The sequence below is a fragment of the Ctenopharyngodon idella genome, chromosome 24, assembly GCF_019924925.1.
Source record: "Ctenopharyngodon idella isolate HZGC_01 chromosome 24, HZGC01, whole genome shotgun sequence".
NCBI lineage: Eukaryota > Metazoa > Chordata > Actinopteri > Cypriniformes > Xenocyprididae > Ctenopharyngodon > Ctenopharyngodon idella.
In genome coordinates, this window is record NC_067243.1 from 25717724 (window position 1) to 25745003 (window position 27280).

Here is a 27280-nt window from a genome sequence, read left to right on the forward strand (position 1 = left end):
TTCCCTGTCAGTCTCCTATGCTGTTTACGTTGTAAACACAGTGCAGTGCTTCCAGGTTTCAAGTCATCCAAGGTGTATATGACTTTCTTCTTTCAGTCAAACACAGTTATATTAAAAAGTATCCTGGCTCTACCACGCTTTATAATGGTAATGAATAGTAACTGAGATTTTGACACCCAAAAAAGCACATCCATCCTTCATAAAAGTAATCCATATGACTCCAGTGGGTTAATAAAGACCTTCTGAAGCAAAGTGACCACCTGGAGCCATATGGATTACTTTTATGATGGATGGATGCACTTTTTTTGGCTTCAAAATTTCAGTTACTATTCACTCCTATTATAAAGGTTGGATTGGAAGAGCCAGGATATTTTTTTAATATAACTCCGACTGTGTTTGGCTGAAAGAAGAAAGTCATACACCTAGGATGGCTTGAAGGTGAGTAAATTATGGGATAATTTTCATTTTTTGGTGAACTAACCATTTAAGTAGTTAACTTATGTTAACTAATGAAACCGTATTGTAAAGTTATACAATATATGTAATTACATGACATACATGTTTCAATAGAAATTGCATTAAAGTATATTTTAGTTTACTATATCTACTTATCAATACTTTCAACAGTACACTCTTACCATATTGCAAAGGTAATAGAAGTAAAGTTATTTCCGTAAAAAGTACAAAAAAAAAGTTTACTTCTTTTTCACAAGGGAATCCTCATCCTTACAATTTTGCTAGGCGATTGCTAGGGTGTTGTGGCTGGTTGTTAGGTAGTTACCAGACGGACAGATGGATAAATAAATGATAGAGTCAGACGTTTAGGATCTCAGAAGAGGTAGTAGTTTACAGGAAATACTATATAAATAGTCACACTTTGCCAAGTCAACATATTTAGCAGCAGTCACACTATATAAAAAAAAATTCTAAATAAATTTTCTACATTTCAACTACAATAATTTCTACTATAAATCTCGACTATATACAACATATGTACTACAAAATGTACAATAATTATTCATGCAAAAATGTGTTTGTTTGAAAGAAAAGTCTTAAGATGCAGCTGATGTGGATCTGTACCTGCAGCTAACCCATCAAACCTGCTAGTCCTCATAGTTTCTTTTGAACCTAAACTCCAACCATCTACTGACATTTTGTTCCTGCTCAAGCACAGAACTATGTGTGATGCATTCAGTATCAGTGATGCCATGTCACGCACATGGTGCATTTTCCATACCAATGTTCCATACTGTTTTTCTAGTAGCATTTTCCATGATGTCCTTTCTTTGTTGGTTTGAATAATTCATATGATGTATATAGAGCTAATATATAGCTCTCTTTCAGGTCTGTTTGACTGGTTTGGTGTGACACAGCATGGAACAAACTTGTTCAACTCACTGAAAACACTAAATAAACTAATAACACAGTCACTTATTTTCTTAAAAGCACACGCATGTGTTTTTTGTTTTTTGTTTTTTGTTTCGTTGATTTTGTTGGATTTACAGGTAGAACATCCTGTTTGTGAGAGACATTCGTAGTCATCGGAATTATTCCATCCATGAATCTGTGAGGAGGAAAGACAAAATGAGCCATTTGTAACTGTTTATTGTCTGTAATATGCCATTCTCATTACTGCAATGTAAAATGTGAATATTATTTCAGTTGTAAAGTATTTATACATAATGGTAAAATGTGTTGTTTTTTATTTTTATTTTGTTTTTGTTTTATTTCTTTTTGAGGGTACTGGTATATATAGACTATATATTTTTAGATATACAAATATACATGTACATTTAAGTATTTTCAAAATTACTACTTTTATTGCTAATTTTGTGATTTTGTTTTGGGGTGAAATGTGGCCGGGACTTTTCATTTAGTTTTTTTTTTTTTATGTGGCACATAATCAAAAGATATATACGTTAATCCAATCCTGTCTTATTATTTAAATAATAACATAACATTTTTAAATAAGGTATAAATTATCATGGCATAGCACAAGGAGTATGCTGTTTCAAACACTTACTTTAGTTCTTCTAATTCACAGTGTGGATCCTCCACCAGTTCTGAGAGCGATTTAACTCCTGAATCTGACAGTTTATTTCCTCTGAGATCCAGTGTTTTTAGCTGTGACTGTTTAGAGCTGAGAGCTGATGCCAGAACAGCACATCCCTGTGCCGTAAGCCCACAGTATGTTACACTGCAAAGGGTTGTGCAATTATAAAAAAGATTACTTTAAATCACATTTTCTGAACAAGTAAAATGTTCTTTGTAGTGTACAGATCCACCTTTCAACACATGGTTCAATTTGAAAATATTCACCTCATTCCCTCTCCCCATGAATGCAGGGCTCAGAGAAACCCCAAACATGGGTTTTAGGGTGTGTTCACACTTGTAGTTCAATTCGCTTGGTTAGTTTGGTCTAGACCAAAAAAAAAAAAAAAATAGTCCTGGTCCACTTAGCGTTCACATTGGCATTTTTAACACTGAACCTAAAGATACCGAACCTAAAGGCACAGGGATACCTTCACAATCTGATTGGTCGGCTTTTGTGACGTATATTTCAAGACGGAACTTAACAAACATCCAAAAAATGGTGTGTGCTATATGATGGTATTTTGACTAGCTGAGAACTAGTGAAGAGCTGTCACACTCACAAATGAAGATCTGTTGTGAGGAGATGCGGTTCTGATGCCTGTACCGAACTGTGATGGGCAACATCGGTATGCTTGAGCATTCTGTCACTTTAGGGTTGCATCTTGTGACATCATGTACTGTTTTTGGTTTGTTTACATGTCTTTGGTCCATGTTGAGTTCATATTTCAGTCAAACCGTGGCAGAGTTCGTTTGGAAGCAGACCTAGACCCAACTTTTCAGCGGTGTCTGTCTGCTTATTTGGTGAGCACTAGGATTCAGATGGCAGCGCTCACACTCATTCAAATGAACCACACTAACAGAGCAATCACACCAGAATTCATTTTAATCGAACCAAGCATGCCAAGTAAACACACCCTTAAAGTAACATAGACCCAGACCATTACAAAGGGTGAGCAAATGATGGGAGAATTTTCATTATTGGGTTAAAAGAAATTTTATTACCTCAGTGACTGCAGTCCTGATAGAAGATGACATTCTCCCGCTGAAAGCTGCTTTAAACCTGAGTCAAGCAGGTCATTAGCACTGAGGTTCAGCTCTCTCAGACCTGAGTGTTTGGATGTGTCTACATAACCCACCATCTGACAGCTTTTATGTGTGAGATTGCAATTATTCAGCCTGAGAGAAACACAAAAACAATGAAAAAGTTTTAAAAATTCATCGTGTTTCACTTGTTAATTGTGAAATGTTCACATGAATCTAGAGCCTGTTACCATAATTTCTCTAGACAAACATGTGGATCTTCAAACACAGGGAGCAGATGCCTTACTCCTGAGTCTGTGAGGTTATTAATGCTGAGATCCAGCTCTCTCAGGTGTGATGGGTTAGACTTTAAAGCAGATGACAATGCAGAACATCCATTGACTGTAATTTTACAGTCTGATAGACTGCAAATAGTAAAGGCAAACAAACATGAACTACTGTCATTTGATACACAGCATGTGACATTATTTCCTCAGAATCAGATTGTCATCTAACAGCATCATGTTATTGCCATGTGGGCTGTGTGTTACTCTACTTGATTAGTCTTGATTAATTTTAATACCTCAATTTATTGAGCTTGCAGGAAGGGTTCTTTAGGCCAACACAGAGCAGTTCCACTCCTGAATCCTGGAGGTCATTCAAACTTAAATCTAAATGTTTTAGGCTTGTAGAGGAGGACTGAAGCACTTGGGCCAGTGCAGCACAGCTTCTTCTTGTCAGTTCACAGCCCATCAACCTAAAAAAAAAAAAAAAAAGCCCTCAGTTTATATTTGCAAACTTTACGACTTGACCTGATGTGGTTAAAAGTACTGCAAATTTGGCAAATCAATACCAAAGAAATTCATGAAGGATTGTTACTGAAATTCCAAATGCAAAGGCAAAATATATTTCTATGTTAAATTATAAAGTACACATTATCACATAAATTTGTTGATGTTGATAAGTTATGAACAATAAATTCTAAATTTATTATTCAGTTTACAAATGTAATTAATTATTTGACATAAGATACTGAGAACAAAATAGGCATAAAGGTAAACGTGAAAATGCACCTGGAAATGAAATACAATGACTTTGCAATATTAACTAATTTCTCTTCTTTTTTTCTTGTTTATTTGTTGTAACAGTAAATGATTAAAAATGGGAAATAAATTTAAATTTATCATTGGCTGACATGGTCTTTTGTCAGTGGTTTTACCTAATTAAAGGTATGTGAAAACCAGTAATAACTGAAAAAAATAAGTTACAAAGTTGATTAAAAATTTAACATATATCAGATGACATATATCAGATAATAATCAGGCCTTCTGAAGCAATTTGGATAAAAAAAATAGTTTTAATTTGATAATCAGTGAAAACTTTCAGAATTTAAAAGGACTCTTTCGATGTTCGAAAAGTTTGCTTTCGAAGTGGAACTCAACACTGCGTCATGGAGTTGACGTTATGGGAATGCTTCATGTAAGCCGGTATCTGAAGCCCTTGATATATGCCCCTTTTGATTGGCTACTGCAGTCAGGTGACGTCACAGACCCACCAACAGGCTATAAAAGTGTACCTAGGAAAAACGTCATCAGGTTCTTTGACTTCAGGAAGCCATTTGTGTGTTGTGTGTGTGAAATCTAGCATGTGTGTTCGAAAGGAAAGTATCACGCATGTCAACTAGATTTAGGAGATATGTCACATCATGTACAAGATTTATTCCTCCAGATGATGCACATGATTTGTGCGTTATCTGTCTAGGAGTGGAGCACAATCAGTCAGCCCTTGAGGGGGCTGGCCATGCACATGGTACATGCTGCATTCGGACAGAAAAAGGAATTGTGCCACTTTACTCCCTCATCAGTCGCCTTCCCAGTTCAGGGCTGATAGCTGTTGCTTCCATTGTAAGGATGGTACAGACAAACACAGTGGGGGATATCACCACTCATGCCCCACCTCTTCATCTGTGACCTCCATTTGTGATGAGGATGTCACAGGAGAGGAGAACGGGCATTACGGCCACTCGCGTCCCACTCCTCGTCTGTCGCTGTCCCCGTTATGAAGAGCGTGCATATAAGGCTGTTACAGATGAAGTGGGCAATCCCGCAACATTGCGTCAACCTTTGGTTTAGAAATGTGCAAATGACAGCTATATGCTCCCTCTGAAATAGATAGAAAGGGTTATTACAGAAGAGGAGAGCGGGCAATGCAGCCACTTGTGGCCCACCCCTTATCTATTATCCTCTACTCCCAGTACCCAATTGGAAGTACGTTGGTAGGAGCTATGTGCTCCCTCTGTATTCACAATTAATATATGGATGAAGGAAGTGGGCAATACCGCCACTCGCATCCCACTTCTATCGCTGTTCTAATACTGGGAATATAGAACATATTTTATTGGCTGTTACAGAAGAGGAAAGCAGGCAGTACTGCCACTCATGTCCCGCTTCCTCATCTGTCACCTTCTCTGTGGTGTAAGTGCCCTCCATATTCACATATTCACTTACTTGAGCTTAAGAGGAAAAGTGAGCAATATTGCATTCTTATCTCACTTTTTTGGCCACCATTCTCAAGTACAGGCAGTTCAGGGGTGGTAGCGATACGCTCCCTCAGTTTTGGGGTGGGCTAGTACAGGTGAGGATGGTGCACAGTACGTCACTTGTGTCCCATGCTCACATCTGTCGCTCTTGCCATACTTGGAGTCCGGGGAAGCCTATGCTTCCCATGGAATCACATTTGCATATCAGACATGGAGGAGTTATTATGTGCTTCCCTTGTCGTCAAGGGAATGGGCTGTTCACAGAATGGAAAAGAACCACTAGCAGCGTCTCACTTTCCTATTTGTCTGCCCCTCCGATAAATGCGGAGGTTGATGCAGTCATGTACAAATGGGCTGTACAGTAGAGGAGAATGGGCATGGCCAACACTCACTCTCACTCCCTCATCTGTCGATAGTGATAGTGTGGACCTACATTTACTTTTACATTTAATCATTTAACAGACACTTTTATCCAAAGTGACTTACCAATGAGGAGAACAACAGAGGCAATCAAACCAACAATAGAGAAATGTTACATCCGAGGATGTATTCAATGTGTTTTATAATTATGTACGTGTGTGTTGGATGTGGTTTTGTTTGCTCTGTCTCTCTCTCTCTCTCTCTCTCTCTCTCTCTCTCTCTCTCTCGTCATGAGACAGGTGCTCCAATCAGCTGTGTTCAATCTGGTGATTCCTGGGGTGATTGAATGATGACGGGAAGGAGTAGAAATATAAGAAGTGGTGGATCTGTGGAGAAGAGACAGAGAATTCCTTCTGCCAGGGCAACACTTCCTCCTGATTGCCCAGACTCATTTGTTGTTTGATTTTGTTGATCCATTTCTGAGTAAGTGAACTCAGGATTTTGTTGTGTTCTTTAACAGAAAGAGAACTGAAGTTGTTTAATTTTTTTTCGATTATTTCTATGTCTTACGTTAACTATGTTTGTTAGTATTTTTATGTTCTTTTTGATTTAAGGGAATGTAGGGTGAGGGCGCCATTTTTGTTTTTACTTCTCTTTTTCTCCTGGTTATGGGGAGACAGGAAGAGAGGGACGTTCTATGTACTTTATTTTGGCTTATCTTTTTTCTAGGTAATTTATAAACACTCTTGGGTTAGTTAGTTAGTTAGTTTGGTTTTGTTTATTATTTTGGCCTAGCTCTCCCCTGAAGTCTTTGTTCCCTATATGTTTGTTAGTACTTTCTGTGAGATTGTTTCTGTTTATCATTCTTTATCTTTTCAAATTAAAAGATTTTAATTTGAATTGGTGTTTGTGTTGACTCTGGGACAGGAGGTTGGATTGCCCTGGTTCTCTCTCCAAGGTTTTTTTTTTCTTTCTTTCTTTCTTTATTTATTTTCTTATTTTGTTACTAGCTCCCCAACCCTAGATGGGTAGTTATGTAACAGTAACAATATGTAAGTGTAACTATGACAGGTCCTAGTTAGTCTAGCACAGTACACATAGCAAGTTTTTTAAATCAATAAATAGAATAGAAATAGAATAGATTAATAATAATAACAATAATTTGTTACATTCATATAGCGCTTTTCTGGGTACTCAAAGCGCTTTACATATGGAAGGGAGGAATCTCTTCAACCACCTCCAATGTGCAGCATCCACCTGGATGATGCGACGGCAGCTATATTGTGCCAGAATGCCCGCCACACATCAACTTATTGGTTGAGAGGAGCGTGATGAAGCCAATCAGTATATGGGGATGATTAGGAGGCCATGATGGACAGAGACCAATGGGCAAATTTGGCCTGGATGCCGGGGTTACACCCCTACTCTTTTTTCTAACGACATCCTGGGATTTTTTTTTTTTTTTTTGACCACAGAGGTCAAAGAGAGTCAGGATCTTGGTTTAACGTCTCATCCGAAGGGGGGTGCTTTTTTACAGAATAGTGTCACTATACTGGTGCTTTAGGACCCACACAGACCACAGGGTGAGTGCCCCCTGTTGGCCTCACTAACACCTCTACCAGGAGCTACCTAGTTTTCCCAGGAGGTCTGCTTAGCTTCAGTGGGCAACCGGTCTTGGACTACAGGGTGATAGCTGCCGGCAAGACAGCTAAAGACTCAGCTGCTCAGGTGGAATTAGGCAGGTAATTCCACCAGCAGGTAACAGTCAAGGTAAAGGTGAAAGTGATTTTGTACCTTTTTGGGATGCCACCACAAGGTGATAGACATAATAATGCTGCTTTGTTTATACGGTTTCCTATCAGATCATGAGGAGCAATGGGAGGACAGAGCATAATGGTGGACATTGATGCCATTGCTACCAATTCTCTGCCTAATCTACATCTCCATATTAGAACCGTAGGACTGGGTGACCACTAGCCTCAGGGCCACTTGGTGGAGAAAGAAGTTGTTCTTATAGCCATGGGTAACCCTCTTTCCCTATGGCTCCCTCCAAATGGAGGTGGGATGTTGTCAGGCAGGGTTTTCAAACCCGTTTTTGGATGATCAGTGATAGACAGCAAGAGAATATGGAAGATGTCTAAGGCACTCCTTTCTTAGTACTCTCTCACCACACATCTCTGAAGGACTTTGCAGTTTTCCTTAGGTTGAGCGAGCAGTTGAGAAGGCATGGCTCTCTCCTGAGGCCTCTTCCAGGCCTAAAAGAAAGAAGGCTTATTCTATGCTCCCTTTGGTAGCTTACCCCTGAGAGTTATTGCTTAGGGTCTGGACATTAGGGATGGCAGGTGCTTCGCTCTGCCCCCCTTCCCTTGGGAGTTGTGAGTGGATGCACCGAAACTGTGTTCAACATAACTAGCACTGCCCTGGGGCAGTTATGCATAAGGATTTGAGGCATTGAGCTGGGGTCCTCGCACACCAGACACTGAAGATCTAGGTCACTAGGTGTGCTGTATGGCAATATCTGGCTACAGCCTAGCTGGTTTCACAGCACAGTGTAAAGGCATTTGTTCAGTATGGCACAGTGGGCATTAATGCTCCCATAGCGCAGTGTTGCCAAATCCGTGGTTTTCCTGTGGAAGTGGGCTACTTTAACACTGTTGCTGTGGGTTGATTTTCATGTCCGCAGGTTGAAGCGACCCCAAATAACATGATATTTAGCCCCTGGAATGCGAATTTTACCAGGGGAACCCTGGTTTTTACTGGGGGACCCCCCTGAAATGCGATTGGGGAAGTTTTGGGCTAGTTTTGAGTAGCAATTGGGTGGGTTTTGTTGTAAAAACCTGGCAACCCTGCCATAGCGTCAGCTTCATGAAAGGGAATGTCTAGGCTAAGTATGTAACCTGGTTCCCTGAGAAGGGAAACGAGACACTGAGTCGTGTTGCCATACTTCAGGCATGCCTATTTCATTGCCCTCAAGTTATTGTGCTTGCTTTATTGGATTTTTGCCTTTTAGATTATCGTTTTTGCTTTGTTTGCCTGATTGGACTGATGACTTGTCACTGTTAATCCTGCCTGCCTTATTGACTATGTCTCTGCCTTTTGTATTGGATTTGTTCGCTGATATTTATTCAACTTCCAGCATTTGGATTCCATCTTGCCTTCATGTCAAGTCCCTCACAGAATACTTCGCCACCAATGGATCCAGTGGAAGTTTCTCAACTTCAGGCAGCTTATGCTTACCAGAGTGAAATCCTGAAGGGCTACCAGGAACAACTGAGTCATCTGAGTGCTGCTAATGAGAGTTTAACTCTGTGACGAGCAGGGCGGGCGAGAGCCGTGAGGGAACGGCACGAGGCCGGTGACGCGAGTGATAACGAGCATCAGCTGCGAGTCGCACCGGCCTTGAATCTCTCACGGAGGAGCTCCGGAAGAATAAAAGGGGAGCGACAACAGTGAAGGACGAGAGAGGACCAGGCCTGGACTTTTTATGGTTTTATTATGTTTGTGTGGCCGGCAGATGTCCGTGAGGGTCTGCCGGCATTGCTTTTGTTTTGTTCTTTGTTTATTTAATATTAAGGTTATGTTGAATGTTCGCTGGTTCCCGCCTCCTTCTTCCCGTATATACGAACTGTGTTACAAACTCAGTATATCCACTCTCTTCCATCTCCTCAAGCTACCTCTGTAAAATTTGCTCTTCCAGACAAATTTGATGGCTCTCCTGAGATATGTAGAGGATTTTTACGACAATGCAGAATCTATTTTTCATGTCAACCTAAATCAGTCAACCAAGACTCAAAGAAATGTGCATTCATGATGACACTGCTAATGGGGAGAGCATTAGACTGGGCATCAGCAGTCTGGGAAAGAGACAGGCAACTCCAAACCTCATTTGATTACTTTGTCTCACAATTACATGAAGTATTTGAATAGCCTGAAGGAGGTAAGGATATTTCTGTTCAACTGCTCTATCTACGCCAGGGTACTCGCTCAGCAGCTGACTATGCTGTAGAATTCAGAACGCTAGCCACCCAAAGTGGATGGAATGATGTTGCACTAAAGACTGTGTTTAGTGCTCCTGATCGATTGCTCCAGTCTGCTCCTCTCTGCCTCGCTGCTGAATAGTTTGCGTCTGTAGCTCCGTGCGTCTGTAGCTCCGTAGAGCTTTGTTTTGAATCTATTTATTATAATTACTTTTCTATTTTATCATCACCATATATCTGATATTGCCTATCACATTAATTTGATGTCGCTAGCGTTTAATCTTTTAATCCAAATCGCTATCACAGCGCGTTAGCATCTCGCTAGCTTGTTAGCTTGCCATCCGGGCCACGAACCATCCTTTTCTCTCGCGTGCTCCTTTTTCTACAACTCGAGTCTAACAAATAACTGTGGTAAGTCGGATCACTCGACAAACACGGTGAGTCATGTCATCCTCTCCTTTTGTTGTTACTTGCACTGCTTGTCACATGCATAGTATAGCTCTCTCTGTCAGCGGTGAGATTTACACATGTGATAAATGCAGGGAGATAGTCAGGCTGACAGAGGGAATCTCAGAATTAGAGACACGCATCCAAACTTTAATTGAGGAAAGTAAGAATGCAAGGGCTTTAGATACTGTATTGGATGCGACTAGCTTAGTGAACTGTACATTGTTCGGTTCCAGCTGTAGAGCCCGTGCAGCAGGGCAATTGGGTCACTGTGAGGCGGCATAGCCGTGGAAAACACCACTCTTCCGTTCCGATTAGAACATCAAACAGGTTCTCCCCACTCAGTAATGCACCCACTGAGAATCCTGTTGAAAGTGCCCTAGTAATTGGCGATTCTATTACACGGACCGTGAAAATAGAGACACCAGCCACCATAGTCACATGTTTGCTGGGAGCCAGAGCACCTGACATCAAAGAAAATTTAAAAGTGCTGGCTAATGCTAATCATAAATACTCTAAGATTATTATTCACGTCGGCACTAATGATGTTCGACTTCGCATTAACATTAAAGAGGTGTGTGAACTCGCAAGTACGATGTCAGAAAAAGTAATTTGCTCTGGTCCCCTTCCTATTAGTGATGAGATAGTTAGCAGATTATCATCACTCAATGGCTGGCTATCTAAGTGGTGTCCGCAGAATAATATAGGTAGCATAGACAATTGGAAAAGTTTTTGGGGCAGACCTGACCTGTTGAAAAGAGATGGTATTCATCCCTCCTGGGATGGTGCTGCACTTCTCTCTAGTAATATGGCACATAGTCTTAGAGCTGAAATATGACAAACTGGGGCCCAGGTCAGGAAGCAGACAGACTGGCTAAACCGACCGTCTGCTAGCCATCTCACGTCACAGAAGTCAGATAATTCCCAACACACTGAAACTCTTTCACCTAGATATTATCACATAGAGACTGTGGGTAAAAATGTAATTGTTGTTCAACAAATAAAAAACAGAGATAATACTGATAAACAAATGATAAAGCTTGGGTTGCTGAATATTAGATCCCTTTCTTCAAAAGCACTTATAATAAATGATATTATCACAGACTATAATCTAGATTTGCTGTGTTTGACAGAAACCTGGCTGTTCCAGTATCTCTCCGAATTGGACTGTTTCACATAGAGACAACTCCCCCAAACACACTCTCATTTTGGGCCATCCATGGCTGGCTGTCCACGATCCCCTTATTTCCTGGCACCAGGGTGACCTCAAACAATGGTCATATTATTATATGGCTAACTGTCTACAAGTTGCTGTTTCCATGCCATGTCTCACCACCAGTATTGAAAGTCCAGAAAACCATACATCCACCACCCAACTCCCCAATCCAAATCTTCCATTTATTGTAGAAGTTGATGCATCCGACTGTGGCATTGGTGCAGTCTTGTCCCAATGTCATGGTACTCCTGGAAAGCTGTACCCATGTGCATTAATCTCACGCAAGCTGAACACTGCAGAAAGAAACTATGACGTAGGTAACAAGGAGTTACTCTCCATGAAGGCTGCATTAGAAGAGTGGTGCCACTGGCTAGAGGGTTCCATCCATCCGTTCCAAGTAATCACCGACCATAAGAACCTCAAATACATTAAGGCAGCCAAGAGACTGAATCCAAGACAAGCGCGATGGTCACTCTTTTTCACAAGATTCCAATTCACTGTCACTTATCGTCCAGGCAGCAAAAACAGCAAAGCAGATGCTCTTTCCCACTGCCATGACCCTCCACGTCTTACACCACAAAGTGAACCAATACTACCACCATCTGTCATAATTGCACCCATTAGCTGGGACATCATGGAAGAGATTCAAAGAGCACAACAAACAGAGCCAGTACCACCTGAATGCCCTAGAACCAAGCCGTACGTTCCTCATTCCCTACATCTAAGAACGATACAGTGGGTCCATACCTCTCTTAGTACTGGACATCCTGGCATCTACAGAACCATCAGCTTGGTACGTAACTCATTCTGGTGGCCCTCTCTTTCTAACGATGTCACTGTTTTTGTTAAAGCTTGTTCAGTATGTGCACAGTCTAAAACCCCCAGAGAACTTCCAGCCGGCCAGCTTCAACCACTCCCTATCCCACAGAGACCCTAGTCCCACCTGTCCATCGACTTCATCATGGATCTACCTAACTCCAATGGGCATACAATCATCTTTGTTATCATTGACAGATTCTCAAAATCATCAATCATCAATCATTAATCCCCATGAAAGGTTTACCCACTGCTATGGAAACTGCTGTTACTCTGTTCCACCAAGTTTTTAGGATTTATGGCCTACCAGAGGACATTTGCCCTGTCCAAATACCCACACTTGCCGTCTTGGCCACTTGAGAGCGTGTGCACGCGACAAGAAGTAAGTTCGCAAGACTGTCCCATGTCTTAAAAATGCCCAAGTGTAGTGCCCTTAATGCACACTAACCGCTTCAGAGTGGTATTCGAGGTTCACCGTATTCCATCATGCATCATGTTCGGGAACTCACATGCCCCGAAATCGCGAGATGTCAAGGAAAACATTCGACTGTAAGTTAATTATATATTACATATCATTTGGTAGTAAAACATAAAGTGTTGCACATTTTATTGATGCAAAGATAAATAGGCTATTTGTATTTTATACATTTGCAACTGCATTTTATCACTTAAAGAAGCACCACAATTTTAAAATTGGGTCTTCTGTTAGTTACATAGCGACCACTGAACAGACATTTAGAGGTGTATTTTAAAATGCAAAGTACCGAAAATAATAATAATAATAATAATAATAATAAAAAGCTGTAAACGCTTGCATTTTTTGCAAGAAGTGTCCCATTGGGTAATCAAAATTTCTACACACACTTGGGCTGCGTTCCACTCTAGTTTTAGACAAGCACGCGCAAACTTCCCGAAGCACTTCCCCTTTGAATTTTGAAGTGCGTTCCACTTCGTGAAGTGGACAAAGGAAGTAAGTTTATATGGACAGACCCTCGCTCCCACTTCAGGCAGCTCCACATAGCACAATGCTGTCCACATATCGCGTTTAATTTAGTTCACCTCCAGAGTCTGGCAGGCCTTCTGCAAACAGCTGGACATTAACATTAGCCTCACGTCAGGTTATCACCCAGAGTCTAATGGACAAATGGAGAGGCTAAACCAGGAAATGGGAAGATACCTCAGGTCCTACTTTAGCCGTGAACAGCAAAAATGGAATGACTTTCTTCCTTGGGCAGAATACGCACAGAACTCCCTCACTTACTCCTCAACTGGACTCACTCCCTTCCAGTGTGTCTTAGGCTACCAGCCTCCATTATTCTCTTGGTCAGGTGAACCCTCTACGGTGCCCGCGGTGGACGATTGGATCAGACGCAAAGAACGGGTGTGGGACAGTGCAGTACTTGACATTTGACTTGACATTTGATATTCAACAGTGCTTTGATCTGCCTGCATTGACACTATTCTTTAAGAGCTGCTGTGCAGCCAAATAATGTACCAGTTATCAATGTAAAGCTGCTTTGACACAATCTACACTGTAAAAAGCGCTATATAAATAAAGGTGACTTGACTTGACAGTGCTCATGTAAGACTGCAAAGGGCTGTTCAGGCCCAACAGATCCAAGCTGATTGATGGAGGCGTCCCCACCCCAACTATTAGCCTGGACAGAGAGTCTGGTTATCCACCAAGGACCTGAAGTTGCGGCTACCCTGCAGGAAGCTAAACCCCAGGTATGTTGGTCCGTTCAGAACTGTCAAACAGATCAATCCTGTGACATACCATTTGGAGCTTCCTGCTAACTACCGTGTCTCTCCCTCCTTTCATGTGTCCTTGCTGAAACCGGTCCACCCGGCATCTGGCCCCGGAACCATGGATCTTGAACCCCCTCCTCCACTGGAGATTGATGGATTACCTGCTTACTTGGTCAAAAAAATCTTAGACTCACATCATCAAGGGGGCCAGATGCAATATTTAGTGGACTGGGAAGGCTACGGACTGGAGGAGAGATCATGGGTAACCGCCAATGACATATTGGACCCATTGCTGATCCTAGAGTTCCACCAACAGCACCCAAACTGTCCTGCACCACGACCAAGGGGACGACCAAGAAGGAGAACACCAGGAGGTGTTTGTAGAGGGAGGGGTTCTGTAATGAATGAGGCTGGTACTCATTCATCCAGCCACCGGAGGGAGCCCTCTCCCAAATACCAGAGATGGAAACTCGAGTCTGCGACTTGGACTCGAGTCACACTTAAGTTGCAAGTCGTTTATTTGGTATTTGGATTGAACGAGCACTTCCATGCGCATTTTATGACCCTGTCCATCTGACTCATTTCCACAGATCGGTTTGTTAAGTCGCAGTGCGTTATTATATCGCCTTATCACAAACGAGACACACAGATGGAAATGTTGTTCGTTGTTTTGTTTATTGTAACACTTGTCTATACCTAGGTTTTGTTACTGTCGGTGCTCACTGGAAGACTACATTTTCCAGCATTGCTTGAGAACTACAGCAAACTATGGCAACTCATATAGCTCAAAATACACAGCACTGTTTTCCTTGCTGTGGTAACGCAGTGCGTTATTATATCGCCTTATCACAAACGAGGCACACAGATGGAAATGTTGTTCGTTGTTTTGTTTATTGTAACGCTTGTCTATACCTAGGTTTTGTTACCACCGGCTTGTCACTGTTTATCCTGCCTGCCTTATCGACTATGTCTCTGCCTTTTGTATTGGATTTGTTCGCTGATATTTATTAAACTTCCAGCATTTGGATTCCATCTTGCCTCCATGTCGACTTCCTCACAGTATCAAGTTACATGAGCTCACTTTCACATGTTTCTCAAGTTTTTGTCAGGACTTCACTGGAACAGAACATGAACACAACATCTACACAGAGCATTGATATAAACTCCTACACACTGTCATAGTTTAACATATAGTGACCAATGTTGCTATAAACCCTTGGTAACTATAATGTTGCTATAAACCCTTAGCACCATTGGTAACATATAGTGACCAATGGTGCTAAAAACCCTAAAAAGAATTGCTAAGTATGCATATGCGTTAGTGGATACATGTAATGCATTGTTGACCTTCATGACCTTCATGACACAGTTGTCTTTACATGTCTCATACAGCTATCATGAGAACAGCAGAATAAAATGAATAAGAATAAAGTTCAAATTGACAATTCTCTTTCTACCAAAATATGACTCTTGATTCATTTTGTTGTATGAGCAAATTAATAAATTACAAAACAAGTACATATTTATTCTCTGGAAGCCAGGCTAAATGAATAAACACTATTACTGCATTTCTGACATGGGTCAGACACTCAGTCACCTCTCAGATGCCAAATACAGACATTGCCTGTAACCTAAATTCCAGAATTAAAAACCAATGATTTCCAATTCACCCCTTCAATAGCCTGTTGGCGCACCTGTGATGTCACCTGACTGTCGTAGCCAATCAAAATTGGCATGTATCAACATATGCTTCAGACACTGGCTCTTGCAAAGTATTTCCATAGCATCAATTCCATGACGCAGTGCCACATTCCTCTTTTCAGGGAACTGGGTTACATATGTAGTCTAGACAGTTTTTTAAATAACACATTTGCCACCGCTATTGTATCCAGTTGGAAGTAATTGTTATATATATTAGTGCCCACATATTACATATTCGAACATACCTGAGTGTTTCCAGTTTACAGCTTGTATCTGTCAGCACATCAGAAAGCATTTTCACACCTGTATCATGTGGATTGTTGTGTGTCAAATCAAGTTCAATTAAGTGAGATGGGTTTGATCTCAAAGCCGAAGCCAAAGAGGCACAGCCATCTTCACCAATGCTACAATTGAAAAGTCTGCAACCCCAAGAAAGAAAAGAAAAGCACAAATGAAATAAGTTAGTTGTTTCTCCTAGACAGCAATGTGATTAAATGGAGGGCAAATGGAGATTTTTTATGTTTCTCCAGAGGGACAACCCATCTTTGATCATTTTATTTTCATATCTCAGCACATCAACAGGTTTTAAAACTCAAATGCAGTGACTTATAGTTTGTAATTTGGGAATTAGCAAGCAGTTTGTAATTTTACCTATTCCATGAGTTTGAGATCAGAGTCTACTTCCTACCTCAGATGCTCTAGTTTACACTGAGGATTTCCCAGTCCGACAGCAAGTTGGCTTATTCCTGAATCCTGAAGATTGTTAGAACTTAAATCCAGCTCTCTCAGACATGAGAGACTTGAACTAAGAACAGAGTCCAGGCCGGCACAGCCTTTTTCTGTCACATTACAACACCTCAATCTGAAGGGAAAAAAGCACATATTAAAAGATTTACCAACTATATTTGAAATTACATTACAAGAAACACTTAAGTGTTTATCTCATCTAAGTCCTAAAACTTGCTCTGCAAGTTTGTGAATGGATCAAGTTACATGAGCTCACTTTCACAAGCTATTTTCCAAATGCAAGTCATAACACAAATATGCACTGTATTCTCAGATTTGCTGCAATGGGTGTTAGAGTTTTCTTTTGGAAGGGAACTGTCATCTTCTTGAGCAAGTTAAAGTTAGTTGACATATTTGCAATTAGCTATATGAGTAATAGCACATCTGGTTTAATCACACTTGAAGGTAATTGTATCACAACCTGAGAATTAGATTGTTATCATGATCATCACAGTAATACAAGACAGCATGTTAAGTATGTACAACAGGACTGCATGCTTGGAATATGCTGGCTAAGCATACACATCTGTGTTTGCCTACTTGTGTAGTGTGAGATACCTACAGAACTGATCGGGATGCTTTGATTACTGGCAGCAGTCTCAACAGTCCCTCATTCGAGGCCATGCTCGGATGAATGAACTTTGCCAGGTCAAAAACATCCAGTTCTTCATCAGATGTCAGCAGTATGTAAGCTAAAGCAGAAAAGCGTGAAGGAGACAGCTTTCCAGCACAAAAACCTTGTGAATTTATGAACTCCTGCACTTCCTCAACCAGAGAATCATCTTTCAGTTCACTTAGGCAATGGAAAAGACTTATTGCCTTCTCTGCTGAAGGGTGGTCCCTGATTTTTTCCTTGATGTATTGAACTGTTTTCATGTTGCTTTCATCATCGCTCAGGACCTCAGTCAGCAATCCCTGAAGAAGAGTCTGGTTGGACTCAAGTGACAATCCCAACAAGAAGCGAAGGAAAAGGTCCAAATGTCCATTGTCACTTTCTAAAGCCCTATCCACAGCACTCTTCAGAAATTCATGCATTGATAGTTTTTTTAAAGTATTTATGATTTTAGCGTTTGTCGTCTGACAGAGGACATTTCGCTTTTTGTTGACAAACACAAGGAAAGCATACAACGCAGCCAAAAACTCCTGTATACTTGCGTGTACGAAGCTGAAAACCCTCTCCTGATGTAGTCCTGCCTCTTCTTTGAAGATTTGGGTGCAAACTCCAGAATACACCGATGCAACGTTGAGTTCAATGCCACATTCCTTCAAATCTTCCTCATAGAACAATAAATTACCATTTTCAAGTTGTTTAAATGCCAGCTTTCCAAGCAACAACGTGGTCTGGTTATCCCACTTCAAACCTTCTTCAGAAATTTCATCGTATTTGAGACTCCCTTGCTTGATCTGGAAAATTAGGAAGTGTGCGTACATTTGCGTCAGGGTTCTGGGAATTTCACTCTCCTCAGAATCACGAAACATCTTTTCAAGGACTGTAGCTGATATCCAACAGAACACTGGGATGTGGCACATGATGTGAAGGATCTTTGAAGACTTCAAGTGTGAGATTATCCTGGAGGACAAGTCTGGATCACCTATTTTTTTGATGAAGTACTCTTCTTTATGGGAATCATTGAAACCTCGTACCTCAGTCACCCGGTCAATGAAGTCAGGTGGTATTTGACCTGCTGCAGCTGGTCGTGAAGTTATCCAGACCAAAGCAGAAGGAAGCAAGTTCTTGCAGATGAGGTTTGTCAGTAGGACACCAATTGAGACTGTTTCTGTCACACTGGAGCAACTCCTGTTGTTTTGAAAATCCAGAGGAAACCGACATTCATCAAGTCCATCAAAGATGAAGACTATCTTGTATTTTTCTGAGCGTAACACTTCTGCATCTATTTTTAAATTGAAGAAGCACTTAAGAATGTGTACCAGACTAATTTTCCTTTCTTTAAATCCATTCATTTCACGAAAGGGAAGTGTAAATATCATCTGGACATCCTGGTTGGCTCTCTCCTCAACCCAGTCCAGTGTGAACTTTTGCACGGACACTGTTTTCCCGATGCCAGCAATTCCTTTGGTTAGCACAGTTTGGATTTGTTTAGTAGATCCAGGAAAAGCTTTAAAAATATCATTAGTTGTTATTGGTGTATCTACTGAGGCTGGATGTTTAGATACCATCTCGATCTGTCTGATTTCATGTTCACAGCTGTGCTCACTGCTTCCAACATCAGTGATGTAGAGCTCCGTATAGATGTTGTCAAGCAGAGAGGGGCTGCTGTGCTCTTCATTCCCCTCAAATATACACTGACACCTATTCCTCAACACCCTCTTAAGCTGACATGTCCAGATCAGATCCTCTGTGAAGTTTGACATAAGAGGTAGTTAGAACTAAAAATGACTAGATTATTTAAAGATTTCAAAAATTCATATGAAACCACTGAAATGAATACCATTTAGAACATTTGATCCCTTGTGCTGAATTCTGAAAGACAAAATAGATATGTAAATGAAACTTTTTTTTTTTTAATCATCCTGTTGTTTAATGTTGCCACGTTTTATTCGTTGATAATGTTAAATAAATATGTTAAAGGTGAAGTGTGTAATTCTTCTGATGTTGCTCATATTCCAGCTTAAAGTTGCACATAATAAGTGTTTTTTGTTTATGTTGCACTGGCATCTTGGGATTATACTGACACCTAACAGCATAAATTACACAAAACTAAACATTTTTAATTCGCAATATCATTAAAAAAAAGAGTTTTATTCACAATCAATAACAAATTACACAGTTAACCTAATGAAATAATACACCCAACAATAAAAGTTTTGCATCATCTGCTGTATATCTGTATGTTATATTAAATTAATCCAATCAACAACACTGCTTCCCGCATTTTGGGAATTGTGGTGAAGGTTTTTTTAGTGAAAATAAGGGTCTGTTCTACACACCAAAATATTGTATTGGTTCTGAAGACTTACAATGTAATGTAGCATAAGAGTATTGGGGTGTGTTCACACTTGGTTCAATTGGTATGGACCAAAAAAGAAAACGATACATTAATTCTGGACCGCTTAGCGTTCACATTGGCATTTTTAACACTGAACCTAAAGATGCCGAACATAAAGACATCTGTACCAAATAATGGGCAACATAGGTCCTATGATGAGAAGAAGGTTTCGTTTAAAGGTCTTCGGTCCATTTTGCATTCATATTTCATTCGAACCACACCAGAGTTCGTTTGGAAGTGGACCGAGACCAATCTTTTCAGGGGTCTTGGTCAGCTTGTTTGGTGTGCACCAGGGTTCAGATGGCAGTTTTCACACTTATTCAAATGAATCACACTAACAGAGCAATCGCACCAGAGTTCATTTTAATCAAACCAAACATGCCAAGTGTGAACACACCCTTAAGGACCAACAAAATTTTAATTTTGGGCGAACTATCCCTTTAAACTGATGATGACGTGTGAGCAGGCACTTTTCTGAAGACTAATATAAAAATTAGTGCTGTCAAAATTAGTGTGTTAACGTATGCGATTAATTTTTTCAGTTTAACGAGTTAAAAATATTTAACGCAATTAATATTTGATGGCTAGTGTTACATTATATTATGATCACACCTTTTTTATGCAAATGCTTTTAAACCATTCAAGCGCCACAAGGCAAACGAGAACGCGCTGTCTGTGAATGTCATGTCATGTGACACAAACATGACTCGTGTGCACAGAAAGATGAACAAACAGTAACACACACGACTCGTGTGAAAGACATGCGCCAGTATCGAGTTCTTTTTTGTGCTTGAACAAACAATAACACACAGAATTATGCCAAAATGCAGTCTTAAATGAGTTAAATAATGTCTTAAATGAATTTAAAGAGTTGTGAGAAAATTAGATGTGCGTCAGATCCATGTCATGTTTGGCAGCAGCAGCTCTTAAAGTGACAGCAGCCTAATAAACCAGTTGCTGTGATGTCTGTCATTAATGTTCATCAAAAAACAAAGGTAACAGAGAAAATTGGAGCTTTAATAAGGATTAATCTATATTTAATTTATCCAATGAAGTGTTTGATAACTTTATTCAATTTCTGTATATTTCTTACCTGTTAGACAGGTAAGGCCACAGGTAAAATATGACAGTTATTATAATAGGTTTATGTGAAGTTTTATTTATGTTAAGATCACTTAAATTATTCATAAAAAGATGCCATTAAACAAAAAAAATATTAAAAACTTCAATGTTTTTAATTGCGATGAATCACGATTAATTACAGAAAAAATGTGCATTAGTTAATTTTTTCAATCGATTGACAGCACTAATAAAAAATATACTATTAAAGGGTTAGTTCACCCAAAAATTAAAATAATGTCACTTATTACTCACCCTCATGCCGTTCCACACCCGTAAGACCTTTGTTAATCTTCGAAACGTGAATTAAGATACTTTTGTTGAAATCCGATGGCTCAGGGAGGCCTGCATAGCCAGCAACGACATTTCCTCTCTCAAGATCCATAAAGGTACTAAAAACATATTTAAATCAGTTCATGTGAGTACAGTGGTTCAATTTTAATATTATAAAGCGACAAGAATATTTTTGGTGCGCCAAAAAAACTAAATGACGACTTGTATAGTGATGGCCGATTTCAAAACACTGCTTCATGAAGCTTCGGAGCGTTATGAATCTTTTGTGTCGAATCATGATTCGGATCGCATGTCAAACCGCCAAAATACTGAAATCACGTGACTTTGGTGCTCCAAACCGCTGATTCGACACAAAAGATTCATAACGCTCCGAAGCTTAATGAAGCAGTGTTTTGAAATCGGCCATCACTATATAAGTCGTTATTTTTTTTTTTTTTTGGTGCACAAAAAATATTCTTGTCGCTTTATAATATTAAAATTGAACCACTGTACTCACATGAACTGATTTAAATATGTTTTTAGTACATTAATGGATCTTGAGAGAGGAAATGTCATTGCTGGCTATGGAGGCCTCACGGAGCCATCGGATTTAAACAAAAATATCTTAATTTGTGTTCCAAAGATGAACGAAGGGCTTACGGGTGTAAAACGGCACGAGGGTGAGTAATAAATGACATTATTTTCATTTTGGGGTGAACTAACCCTTTAAATGCATCAAAAACCTTTGTGTGTACTTCTCAATCAGACAAACACATTAAATTGTTTAAAATTGTTTAACACATTGCTAACATACTTCAGTTCTGTGGTGGGTGGTTCTCTGCTGAAGTTCTTAGGATAATCCATCGATTGATCACGATCACGACTGATCGGCCTAAAGTGAAGAAATGATTTAATGGAGGCAAGATCTTATAACATAATGTTTGAGGCAGCATTCACATGTTTATTAGAATAATTGTTCCTTCTCAAAGTATAATGGAGAAGACTGATTCCCGAGAGACACTTGACTTGGTTTAGTGGGTTCATTTGGCTTGTTCAATCTCCAAACACAAACATAAATGAATGAATCAATAAATGAATGAATCAATCAATTAAATTAAATTAAATGCAAACACTTTATGTTGTGTTGTATATTTCTGTTGGATGAATGTGCGTGTATCAAATTAAAAAACAGCCCAAACCTTAAAATACCCAAAGCCAGGTCCAGTAAAAGGGTCAGATAAAGGTCATAATTAAGCAAATAAGTACATCACATTTTTTTCCATAACCCTTCATTCGCAATGACTTACAATGTAATGTAGCATAAGAATATTGGGGTGTGTTCACACTTGTAGTTCTCTTGGTTAATTTTATGATACGTTAGTCCTGGTCCACTTAGTGTTCACACTGGCATTTTTAACACTGAAATAGAGGTCTGCGCAGGACTGTTTTTTTCGTCCCGCTCCCGCAAGGTTCTATTCCGCACGCACCCGCTCCCGCCTAAAATTCACTCTGTGTTCACCCGCTATCCGCATATAGTGATTTTCTTCCCGACCTGACGGGTCCCGCTAAATTTAGATCATTTCCAGAATCTCGCATTTAAACTTCCCCTAAAGAAAGAGAGTGATTGGGGATAACAAATATAAAATGTTGCATAGCGTATACAAGATTTTTATTTGTTATTTGTCTATGATGCTGTCAACACCCTAAAAATTGTCAGAGAAAAAATGTCACAAAGAATAATAGGCTAAATATCACAGAGAAAAATAGGCTAAATTAAATAGCCTACAACATGTCCCTAAAAACTGTAGGCTAAGCCAAAAATACATATAAACGAAAACTGTTGGCTTACTAGCTAAACTGCAAAATGAAATCTTTTTTAACATCCACGTTTTATTTTTACCACCTGAGAGCTCACAAAGAGCTCATAAAATGTTCAAAACAGCACCAGGATTTCCTCCACTGTACGCAGAAATGAAGATCTGCTGCAAGGAGACGGCAGGTTCCGACTTCTGTACCTAATATTGAGCAACATAGGTCCTTTGATAAGAAGAAGGTATTCTTGAGCATCCTGATTTTGGTTCGTTTAGATGTCTTTGGTCTGTGTTGCATTCATATTTCATTTGAACCACACCAGAGTTTGTTTGGAAGTGGACCAAGACCCATCTTTTCAACGGTTTCTCTGCTTGTTTGGTGCACACCGGGGTTCGCATGGCAACATTCACACTTATTCAAATGAACCAGACAATCAAAGCAATCACACCAAAGTTCGTTTTAACCAAACCAAACATGCCAAGTGTGAACACACCCTTATGGACCAACATGGTGTGGTACCTTATGGACTAACTATCCCTTTAAATGATGAAGTCAAACTTTGAGGCACAACTTTTGCCACAATTTGGCATGTGAGTGAAGCAGACACTTTTCTGAGGACTAGTATACTATTAAATGCAACTTCTCAATCAGACAAACACATTAAATTGTTTATAATTGTTGAACACATTTCAAACATACTTCAGTTCTGTGGTGGGTGGTTCTCTGCTGAAGTTCTTAGGATAATCCATCGACTGATCACGATCACGACTGATCGGCCTAAAGTGAAGAAATGATTTAATGGAGGCAAGATCTTATAACATAATTCATGTTTAAGGCGCCATTCACATGTTTATTAGATAAGGGTCTATAATCTCACCTGCTTTCAGGGATTTCCTTCTCAAAGTATAACAGCGAAGACTGATTCCCGAGAGACACTTGACTCGATTTAGCGGGTTCATTTGGCTTGTTCAAACTTCAAAAACAAACATGAATGAATAAATGAATGCAATTCAGTACTAACACTTTATGTTGTGTTGTATATTTCTGTTGGATGAATGAGTACATATAACAAATTAAAAAACAGACCAAAACTTAATATACCCAATACCCAAGGACAGGTCAAGTAAAGGTCAGTTAAAGGTCATAATTAAGCAAAATGAGCACATCGCAATTTGCTGTATGTGCAAAACTTTTGACAATGTTCGGGCCACTTATTCTGTTTGCTGATGTCTGTTTACACATACTTCAGTTCTGTACGGATTGGTTCTCTGCTGAATTTTATACGATCGTCCATCGACCGCTCACTTTTCATTGACAAACCGCTGGGCAAAGAAAAGTCAGAGTCCTTGCATTGAATCTGCCTAAAATGAAGAAATGATTTAGTCAGAGGCAAAAGCATCCCTTAACCGGGTTTACAATGATAAGCGTGATTAGTATTCAGCTTATCATTTGATCTAAACATGGCTGCCTGCATGAGAGGACCCACTCCATGTAAAATAAAGCAGCTTAAATTAGGCTACAGATATGACTCGATCTTGTAATGACGGGTCAGCAGAATGAGGATCCATTTGCAGCTTTATTAAGATAAACACCAAAGCAGACAGTGGCAAAGGCAGAGACATAAACAGGGGCAGGCAATGGTCGAGGCAGGCGGCAGACAAACAGAGTAGAGTCACAGGCAATGGTCAAGGCAGGCGGCAAACAAACACAGTCCAAACAACAGGCAAGGATCAGGGCAGGCGGCAAGCAAACACAGTCCAATAAACAGTCCAACGGCAACAGAAATACAATCCACAAGAAAACGCTCAGTAGTGATCACCAGGGCAAATCAAGACTTCGCAAAGGGTGAGTGTGTGTGTGTGTCTTAAATAGTGTGAGTGTAATGAGGTGCAGGTGTGTGCGCAATCAGTCCCAGGAATGAGGGCCTATGGGAAACGTAGTCCGAATGTAAACCAGTCAATATTCAGGTGACGGCTCCCTCCGGTGGTGCGGAGGAGGAGGCGCGAGAGCCACATTCGTGACAGATCTCATGTATACATTATTATTAGCATATTTTTATTAATTTCTTTATGCGTCAAACTTTGGAAATTATCCACTTTTAATATTTAGAAAGTATAAGTAAGCCATGATGCTTCTGAAAAGTGTAAGCATTGAGCTTCACGTATTATGTAAACAAGCACAATCTTACACTGATTTTGCTAAATAATCCCATTGTGTGTATGTTAAATGTTGGTTAAAGGCCATAATTAAGCAAAACCCGAGTACATCACAATGTTGCCCATTCACAATTTTGCTCTACGTGTAAACATCCTAAACAGCATTCAATTCAATCTGCACATGTCTGTTTACATTTTGACATCAAAACCGATGATTTTAATTTCCACGTAAACACACATTTCAGGTTTTTAATAGTTATCTGAGTAGCAACTCAGACTCAATGACTTTCTGGTTTTTCATTTTTTCGTCCAATGGAAGACTGGGGGCGTGTTTGAGAAACTTATTTCTAATTATTTTATTATATTAACTTCAATGTTTTTAATTGCGATGAATCACGATTAATTACAGAAAAAATGTGCATTAGTTAATTTTTTTAATCGATTGACAGCACTAATAAAAAAATATACTATTAAAGGGTTAGTTCACCCAAAAATTAAAATAATGTCACTTATTACTCACCCTCATGCCGTTCCACACCCGTAAGACCTTTGTTAATCTTCAAAACGTGAATTAAGATATTTTTGTTGAAATCCGATGGCTCAGGTAGGCCTACATAGCCAGCAACGACATCCCCTCTTTCAAGATCCATAAATGTACTAAAAACATATTTAAATCAGTTCATGTGAGTACAGTGGTTCAATATTAATATTATAAAGCGACAAGAATATTTTTTGTGCACAAAAAAAAAACAAAATAACGACTTATATAGTGATGGCCGATTTCAAAACATTGCTTCATTAAGCTTCGGAGCATTATGAATCTTTTGTGTCAAATCAGCGGTTTGGAGCACCAAAGTCACGTGATTTCAGTATTTTGGCGGTTTGACATGCGATCCGAATCATGATTCGACACAAAAGATTCATAACGCTCCGAAGCTTCATGAAGCAGTGTTTTGAAATCGGCCATCACTATATAAGTCGTCATTTAGTTTTTTTGGCGCACCAAAAACATTCTCGTCGCTTTATAATATTAATATTGAACCACTGTACTCACATGAACTGATTTAAATATGTTTTTAGTACATTAATGGATCTTGAGAGAGGAAATGTCATTGCTGGCTATGGAGGCCTCACGGAGCCATCGGATTTAAACAAAAATATCTTAATTTGTGTTCCGAAGATGAACGAAGGGCTTACGGGTGTAAAACGGCACGAGGGTGAGTAATAAATGACATTATTTTCATTTTGGGGTGAACTAACCCTTTAAATGCATCAAAAACATTTGTGTGTACTTCTCAATCAGACAAACACACTAAATTGTTTAAAATTGTTTAACACATTGCTAACATACTTCAGTTCTGTGGTGGGTGGTTCTCTGCTGAAGTTCTTAGGATAATCCATCGATTGATCACGATCACGACTGATCGGCCTAAAGTGAAGAAATGATTTAATGGAGGCAAGATCTTATAACATAATATTTGAGGCAGCATTCACATGTTTATTAGAATAATTGTTCCTTTCTAAAAGTATAATGGAGAAGACTGATTCCCGAGAGACACTTGACTTGGTTTAGTGGGTTCATTTGGCTTGTTCAATCTCCAAACACAAACATAAATGAATGAATCAATAAATGAATGAATGAATCAATAAATGAATCAATCCATCAATCAATCAATTAAATTAAATGCAAACACTTTATGTTGTGTTGTATATTTCTGTTGGATGAATGTGCGTGTATCAAATTAAAAAACAGCCCAAACCTTAAAATACCCAAAGCCAGGTCCAGTAAAAAGGTCAGATAAAGGTCATAATTAAGCAAATAAGTACATCACATTTTTTTCCATAACCCTTCATTCGCAATGACTTACAATGTAATGTAGCATAAGAATATTGGGGTGTGTTCACACTTGTAGTTCTCTTGGTTAATTTTATGATACGTTAGTCCTGGTCCACTTAATGTTCACACTGGCATTTTTAACACTGAAATAGAGGTCTGCGCGGGACTGTTTTTTTCGTCCCACTCCCGCAAGGTTCTATTCCGCACGCACCCGCTCCCGCCTAAAATTCACTCTGTGTTCACCCGCTATCCGCATATAGTGATTTTCTTCCCGACCCGACGGGTCCCGCTAAATTTAGATCGTTTCCAGAATCTCGCATTTAAACTTCCCCTAAAGAAAGAGAGTGATTGGGGATAACAAATATAAAAT

The 27280-nt window shown here is 39.6% G+C and overlaps 1 protein-coding gene across 11 annotated transcripts in view; it reads right to left on the reverse strand.

The window, feature by feature from the left end:
• Positions 1-353: 353 nt before the first annotated feature.
• The window catches only part of LOC127507647 (ribonuclease inhibitor-like), a 34520-nt gene continuing 7593 nt past the window's right edge, over positions 354-27280 (reverse strand). For 2 of the 11 annotated variants that reach the window (XM_051884926.1, XM_051884923.1), the window contains 14 exons: positions 26425-26502; positions 24162-24278; positions 23795-23890; positions 23617-23694; positions 21920-21997; positions 19156-19187; positions 17268-19062; positions 16608-16781; positions 16165-16338; positions 3698-3871; positions 3366-3539; positions 3097-3270; positions 2024-2197; positions 354-1564 (listed from right to left, as the gene is read on the reverse strand). In XM_051884926.1, coding sequence (XP_051740886.1) covers positions 1432-1564; positions 2024-2197; positions 3097-3270; positions 3366-3539; positions 3698-3871; positions 16165-16338; positions 16608-16781; positions 17268-19062; positions 19156-19187; positions 21920-21997; positions 23617-23694; positions 23795-23890; positions 24162-24278; positions 26425-26502 — 3451 coding nt within the window. In that variant the 3' untranslated portion in view covers positions 354-1431. The other 9 variants (XM_051884924.1, XM_051884925.1, XM_051884932.1 and 6 more) reach the window with 9 other exon arrangements.